The sequence below is a fragment of the Coregonus lavaretus genome (genome assembly GCF_964263955.1).
Source record: "Coregonus lavaretus genome assembly, chromosome: 40".
In the NCBI taxonomy this organism is placed as follows: Eukaryota; Metazoa; Chordata; class Actinopteri; order Salmoniformes; family Salmonidae; genus Coregonus; species Coregonus lavaretus.
The window spans coordinates 13,388,833-13,396,332 of record NC_140027.1 but is presented as its reverse complement, the minus strand read 5'-3'; the positions used below and the strand labels follow the sequence as shown (position 1 = coordinate 13,396,332).

Genomic DNA, 7,500 nt, shown 5'->3' with positions numbered 1-7,500 from the left:
CCAGCCCAGAGAAGCCGAGCTGGTTGGCTTGAGTCTACATGGTTCTCATGTCGCGTTTAAGGCCAGCCCCCTGCTCGGTGTGGAGCTTCAATAGCGCAGAACAGCGTCTACAGCAAACTACTCCTCGCAGACCGTGTGTGTGTGTGTGTACCGGACCAAACGACAGACAGACATGGCAGAAGTCGCACCAGCACCCGCCGCCGCCGCGCCGGCAAAGGCACCCAAGAAGAAGGCAGCAGCCAAGGCCAAGAAAGCGGGACCCAGCGTAGGCGAGCTCATCGTCAAGGCTGTGACCGCTTCCAAGGAGAGGAGCGGCGTGTCCCTGGCCGCACTCAAGAAGACGCTGGCGGCAGGCGGCTACGACGTGGAGAAGAACAACTCCCGCGTCAAGATCGCAGTCAAGAGCCTCGTCACCAAGGGTACCCTGGTCCAGACCAAGGGCACCGGTGCATCCGGCTCCTTCAAGCTCAACAAGAAAGCCGTCGAGGCGAAGAAGCCCGCCAAGAAAGCCGCAGTCCCCAAAGTAAAGAAGGTGGCCGCCAAGAAGCCCGCCGCGGCGAAGAAGCCCAAGAAGGTAGCAGCCAAGAAGGCCGTCGCCGCAAAGAAGTCCCCCAAGAAGGCCAAGAAGCCCGCTACACCCAAAAAGGCCGCCAAGAGCCCCAAGAAGGTGAAGAAGCCCGCCGCAGCGGCCAAGAAGGCAGCCAAGAGCCCCAAGAAGGCTACAAAGGCAGCCAAGCCCAAAGCCGCCAAGCCCAAGGCAGCCAAGGCCAAGAAGGCAGCCCCCAAGAAGAAGTAAACCTATTACAAACAGTGTTCTACTCGATACATGTTGTACCACAAAAGGCTCTTTTAAGAGCCACCCACCTCTTTCCATAGAAAGCGCATTGATTTCCATGTACTACCTGTCGTGGAAAAGAAATTACGCACACTAGGCTACTTTTACGCACACAACATTGTCCCACTCTGGGTGTGTGCGAAGGGAGAGGCATATAATAGAGGGCCAAAATGGCTCAGAAATTCGACCTCACGAGTGCACCCTCACCAGCCATTTTTATATATGAGCCACTGGGCTATTCCCGTTCAGAGGCAGGCTGCTGTGATGTGTTACAAGTGCCATGTAATAACAATAACAATACTATAGTGGCTTCGAATTGAAACTCACGAGTGCACCCTCAACAGCCATTTTTATATATGAGCCACTGGGCTATTCCCGTTCAGAGGCAGGCTGCTGTGATGTGTTACAAGTGCCATGTAATAACAATAACAATACTATAGTGGCTTCGATTTCAAACTCAAGAGTGCACCCTCACCAGCTGTTTGTTTCCCATTTGGAGAGAAATAATGTGTGGATGTCATTTCGGACATTTTGGCGCTCACGCGAAATGACACAAAGTCGGAGGGAAACAAAGTAGCCTCTCACTCGCTGCCTGTGGGTGGGAACCGGCTTAGGGCTGTCTGTCTGTCCATCTGTCTGTCCCTCGCTCCAATTGGATAAGGCCACACCGGCCCGGTGGCCAATCGTTGCCTCTTGTGGCGAGGTATATGTACGGCTCTCGAAGTGGCGAGCGGCTCATTCAGACTTTCTGTGACTTTCTCAAGCTACCAATATGAGCGGAAGAGGCAAAACCGGAGGCAAGGCCAGGGCGAAGGCAAAGACCCGTTCATCCCGTGCTGGCCTCCAGTTCCCCGTGGGCCGTGTGCACAGGCTGCTGCGCAAAGGCAACTACGCCGAGCGTGTGGGCGCTGGCGCACCAGTCTACCTGGCCGCCGTACTCGAGTACCTGACTGCTGAGATCCTGGAGTTGGCCGGCAACGCTGCCCGTGACAACAAGAAGACTCGTATCATCCCCCGTCACCTGCAACTGGCCGTCCGTAACGACGAGGAGCTGAACAAACTGCTCGGCGGTGTGACCATCGCTCAGGGTGGTGTGCTGCCCAACATCCAGGCAGTCCTACTCCCCAAGAAGACCGAGAAGGCAGTCAAAGCCAAGTAAATTCGCTACTGCGACTTCAACTTGACTACTCAACCCCCAAAGGCTCTTTTAAGAGCCAACCACCTAGCTCTCCAAAAGCGCAAAGTACCTTTCTATGACCGCAATACATTGAGTGGGTGTATACACAACTATTTCGACATTCTGTGCCCACATGAGGCCTTGCATGAACAACAACACCTACTTGGCCTCATTTGCCATAGCAGGCTAGCATTAGATGATACGTGCCTATAAGCTGTCACTCTTGACTTTGGCGACTATTATTGCGCGTAAAGGGCCGGCGGCGTCCTATTGCGCGCGCACCGGGAGTTTGAGTTTTGGAGAGGCCGGGCCTCCCGTCCAATGGCCAACGGAGGAGGCCTGCGAAACGGGCCAATCGGGGTGGTGGGGAGATGGTGTCCAATCAGCAGGCGCCACTGCCGGCTTTATAAACTTCACATAGGCATTTCGAGGCTATACTCCCGACTGTCAGAGCAGCGCCATGGCCAGAACCAAGCAAACCGCTCGCAAATCCACCGGTGGCAAAGCCCCCAGGAAGCAGCTCGCCACTAAGGCTGCTCGCAAGAGTGCCCCGGCCACCGGCGGTGTGAAGAAGCCTCACCGTTACAGGCCCGGCACCGTGGCTCTGAGAGAGATCCGTCGTTACCAGAAGTCCACTGAGCTACTCATCCGCAAGCTGCCCTTCCAGCGCCTGGTGCGAGAAATCGCCCAGGACTTCAAGACCGACCTGCGCTTCCAGAGCTCCGCCGTGATGGCCCTACAGGAGGCTAGCGAGGCTTACCTGGTCGGCCTGTTCGAGGACACCAACCTGTGCGCCATCCACGCCAAGCGGGTGACCATCATGCCCAAGGACATCCAGCTGGCCCGCCGTATTCGCGGAGAGCGCGCATAAATGAGGATGACCTGAACTCGAATATCCCCCAAAGGCTCTTTTAAGAGCCACCTCCATATTTCCATCAAAAAGGCACAATTGTTCCATGTATACACGCACCTCTACATTAGCCACCATGTATGTTGTTCACTAACACGTCTAAAAGCTACGTATTGCACCTTTTTAGTTGCCTGAAGTCTAGCTTCAATGTTTGTGTGTGTGTATATACACAACCATCTGGCATCATCCACTTCCTTTGAACTATATAGTAACACAGTAAAATGCTTTACAAAGGAGGGGAAAAAGAAACGAGTGATAATATAGGCCGAATAGTAACAAGAATTGTGTTCAGATGAATAATTGACACTATTAGTTGTGTGTAATAATAGCCTTGCATGCAGTCCAGAAAAAACATTGCATGCCAACTTACTTTGAAAGTCCCATGTTGCAGTGCTGCTGAGAGACTCATGCAGAGGCCCAAACTTTACAATGGAGCACGGAGGCCATCTTGTGGTTAAATGTGGGTACTGCACCTCATGGTGAGTCCCTTTCAGCATTTGCTCTTTAGGCCAGCGTTTCCCAAACGCGGTCCTGGGGTCCACAAGGGGTGCGCGTTTTGCGTTTTGCCCTAGCACTCCACAACTGATTCTAATACTCCCAGCTTGATGATGATGAGTTGATTATTTGAATCAGCTGTGTAGTGCTAGGGCAAAAACTCCCAAAATGTGGCCCGAGTTTGGGAAACCCTGCTTTAGGCTAATACTAGCCTATTAGGATGACTTGGTTCGATCGCTTTAATGGCAACTGCTGAACTCTGGTTTCACTAATTACTTGTCCCAGGTCACCATTATGAATCCAATAGCAAAACAAATGTTTCAAAATAGCTCAATAGTGAAAAAAGGCCAGGAAATGATGGGTTCTCAGCAATATTTCACCAACAACCAATCACTATTCACGCATAGACATTAGGATCATCAACAAATATTCCTAAGTCATACTACAAAAGGGTTGTAACGAAATGGATTTGTCTGTTCAATGCAAGTTCAACGTCAAAGAAAAAGTGCATCACCACAACAAACGTGTCTTTAGATACACTGTAAAAAATGACTTTGTGGAATGTACTCAAGCTATTACAGTCAACAAAAGCACACGTCATATTGTTGAGTAGATCTTTTTGCTTGTTTTTATGAGTAGATAAGCTTGAGTAAGTTGAGTTGATGTGGTCCAATACATTGAGTAAAGATGATAGAGACGTAAAAAGGATTATATTACGTTGATTCGACTCAAATAGACATTGTGTTATTTTACCTGAATGATTCATCCTATTATGTATTTAGACCAACTTACTTTGGATTCACTCAATCACATCCCTTAAGAGAAAAGGTATCCGGACACCGGGAATCCATTTATTTAAACATCAACGGTTTGCAAAACATCTGTTATTATGAGTTGACAAATTACGTAATTGCAATCAACACTGCAGGTAAATCATGATTGCTGCAGGTAGGCAACACCGTAGAAATAGGAACTACAACACTAACAACAAGTGACATTTACTCCTGATGTACTGACTGACCTGTTGCAACCTCTACAACCACTGTGCTTATTATTTGACCCTGCTGGTCATCTATGAACGTTTGAACATCTTGGAGAAAAATGTGTGAAACCACTGCCTATATGAGGAGCTGTCGTTGTTTGTTTTATTACCACATACTTATGGAAATTGCACCGGTTGAGAGATGATGGCTCTCTTGTGCCTACGGTGAAGGGTACTTCTGATCCAGCAGGTGGTGCTAAGATCCCTCCCTATATGACTTGAATGATGAGTTGATTTATTCCTTATAGCTCCTAATGATTTTAAGGCCAGTGTTGGCAAACATTACTTGTGCTCCAGCAGGTGGCCATGACATCCCTCCCTATATGACTTGACTGACCAGTTAGTTGATGGACTCCTTATAGCTCCTAAATTTAATGATTTTAAGGCCAGTGTTGGCAAACATGACTTCTGCTCCAGCAGGTGGCCATGAAATCCCCCCCTATATGACTTGACTGACCAGGTAGTTGATGGACTCCTTATAGCTCTTAATGATCTCAAGTGTCTGTGTTTTTATGTGGTTAGGAGTTTTGCTCACTGCGTGTCCCCCTTCCATTTCAGTGTTTCCCAACTCCAGCGGTAGAGTAGGCTACCCCCAACAGGACCCATTTTTCTTGTAGGCCTGGACAGCCACAGCTGATTGAACAACCTGTCACCTAAATTACCAAGTCCTCAATGAGTAGAATCAGGTGCAACAACAACAACAACAACAACAACAACAACAACAATATGAGGAGAGGGACACAGTGTACTAGCTGATCTCCCAGTTGTCACAGTTTGGCCTTGTGTTCCACATAGCCTATATCAGTATTTGAGTATGTTTCCCGCGCACGTTAGTTGCTTTCACGTCATCTTTGAAATCGCTCCTCCCTAGTCCCCTAGAACGAGCGCCCTCCCCTTTGCAACGCCTCCGAACATATAACAGAGGCGCGCTTTCTGTGCCGCCGGCCTCAATCAGGTCGACCAAACGCAGATAATAGCGCACCGCGCACCGGCGCTGAAATCATTCATTCACTTGAACTCAACTAGCGAACACACCATGTCCGGAAGAGGCAAAGGCGGCAAGGGACTCGGAAAAGGAGGCGCCAAGCGTCACCGCAAAGTTCTCCGCGATAACATCCAGGGAATCACCAAACCCGCTATCCGCCGTCTGGCTCGCCGCGGCGGCGTGAAGCGTATTTCCGGTCTGATCTACGAGGAGACCCGCGGTGTCCTGAAGGTGTTCCTGGAGAACGTGATCCGTGACGCAGTCACCTACACCGAGCACGCCAAGAGGAAGACCGTTACCGCCATGGACGTGGTCTACGCTCTGAAACGTCAGGGACGCACCCTGTACGGTTTCGGCGGTTAAACCCACTCTCTTCGGAACCTCAACACCCCGACTCGAACCCAAAGGCTCTTTTAAGAGCCACCCACATCCGCTTAAAATGGGCCCATTCCATGTAGTGTTATATATAACAACAAATGTTTAGTATGCAATTTAGTAAGAAAGTATGAGCCACTTCGAGTGGACAGGGAGTATTAATTAGAGGATTCTAATGTCCCGTCCACTTTTAGCGCACAGAGGGAGGCCTATATCTGACAGTGGCAAAGTGTAAGAACGTTATTATTTTGGGTCAAGCAATAGTGGAATTTGGACAACATAAAGCCACCACGAGTCGGTAGACGTGGCTCGAAAAGAGGGGGACAGCGCGCACACACACACACACACAGTCCAAAATGGGAGCCCTATGTCTGACGGTGCCAAAGTGGGCAATTCTATCACCAGCATTATTTGGCACAACAATCGTGCCATTTGGACACCTATTAAAGCCCCCCTTTTGAAACACACAATTCCCCATCGGTCACAGAGCATAGGCTATAGAGAGGAGGGAGGAGGGAGGGAGGGAGGGAGGGAGGGAGGGAGGGAGGGAGGAGCAAGCAAGCAGGGGAGTGTCTACGGCCGCTGACTTTGCTTAGCTTCCTCTTCATAAGACGGGTAAGCGCCCTTCACCCCCTCATTCGTTTCTGAGAAGCAACGAGACATCATCATGCCCGAGCCAGCAAAGTCAGCGCCCAAGAAGGGCTCCAAGAAAGCCGTCACCAAGACCGCAGGGAAGGGCGGCAAGAAGCGCAGAAAGTCCAGGAAGGAGAGTTACGCCATCTACGTGTACAAAGTCCTGAAGCAGGTCCACCCCGACACCGGCATCTCCTCCAAGGCCATGGGAATCATGAACTCCTTCGTGAACGACATCTTCGAGCGTATCGCCGGAGAGTCCTCTCGCCTGGCCCACTACAACAAGCGTTCTACCATCACCTCCAGGGAGATCCAGACCGCGGTGCGCCTGCTGCTCCCCGGTGAACTTGCCAAACACGCCGTGTCCGAGGGCACCAAGGCCGTAACCAAGTACACCAGCTCCAAGTAAACAGCGCATTTGGACTGCTCTACTAACCCAAAGGCTCTTTTAAGAGCCACCCACTCTGTCAGTAAAAAAAGCAATTCCATCGCCACCGAATGAATGCGTAGGTAGGCTGCGTTACATTGTATCATTGTTTAATGGGCGGCGCGCGCCGCCTCGGAGAGCGGCTACATTGTATCATTGTTTAATGGGCGGCGCGCGCCGGCTCAGAGAGCGGCTACATTGTATCATTTCCCCTGCCCGTTCCAGCGTAGGGGTTTAGCGCGCCTTTTTTGGTGTCTTTGCGCGCTGAATAGTAACCCATGTTTGTCGGGCTCTATTCCAGGTGAAGGCAATGTAAAATGGCACCATTTGACAAAGGGTGTAAATAAATAAATCAAAAAGGCAGTCTGTTGGGTTTGATTGGAAATAAATTCCCTTTATCGTCTAATGAGCAGATAGTCATTTTGAGTTGACTTCCTGAATCGGTAGGACACGGATGGAGTGAATGGATGCTCCATCATTGGACTATACCCTAATGATGTGAACGAGAATGATGATGGCAAGAATAAAAAGGTGGTGAATAATATGAATGTATATTTTTTATATATATATATATATATATATATGAACGTAGCCCTTTTGGCCTACAGGTCATTTCCGGTC

The 7,500-nt window shown here is 49.9% G+C and overlaps 5 protein-coding genes across 5 annotated transcripts; all 5 read left to right on the top strand.

The window, feature by feature from the left end:
• Positions 1–172: 172 nt before the first annotated feature.
• LOC311113301 (histone H1-like) lies at positions 173–796 on the top strand (the record flags this gene model as incomplete). Its single annotated transcript, XM_084156519.1, has 1 exon — positions 173–796. The coding sequence occupies one exon, from the start codon at positions 173–175 to the stop codon at positions 794–796; it is 624 nt and encodes a 207-aa protein (XP_084012645.1).
• Positions 797–1,607: 811 nt separating this feature from the next.
• LOC311113288 (histone H2A) lies at positions 1,608–1,994 on the top strand (the record flags this gene model as incomplete). Its single annotated transcript, XM_084156507.1, has 1 exon — positions 1,608–1,994. One exon carries the CDS (start codon positions 1,608–1,610, stop codon positions 1,992–1,994), a length of 387 nt encoding a protein of 128 aa, XP_084012633.1.
• Positions 1,995–2,472: 478 nt separating this feature from the next.
• LOC311113789 (histone H3.2) lies at positions 2,473–2,883 on the top strand (the record flags this gene model as incomplete). Its single annotated transcript, XM_084157100.1, has 1 exon — positions 2,473–2,883. The coding sequence occupies one exon, from the start codon at positions 2,473–2,475 to the stop codon at positions 2,881–2,883; it is 411 nt and encodes a 136-aa protein (XP_084013226.1).
• Positions 2,884–5,495: 2,612 nt separating this feature from the next.
• LOC311113274 (histone H4) lies at positions 5,496–5,807 on the top strand (the record flags this gene model as incomplete). Its single annotated transcript, XM_084156483.1, has 1 exon — positions 5,496–5,807. The coding sequence occupies one exon, from the start codon at positions 5,496–5,498 to the stop codon at positions 5,805–5,807; it is 312 nt and encodes a 103-aa protein (XP_084012609.1).
• Positions 5,808–6,486: 679 nt separating this feature from the next.
• Positions 6,487–6,861, top strand: LOC311113273 (histone H2B; the record flags this gene model as incomplete). Its single annotated transcript, XM_084156482.1, has 1 exon — positions 6,487–6,861. The coding sequence occupies one exon, from the start codon at positions 6,487–6,489 to the stop codon at positions 6,859–6,861; it is 375 nt and encodes a 124-aa protein (XP_084012608.1).
• Between the last annotated feature and the right edge of the window lie 639 nt (positions 6,862–7,500).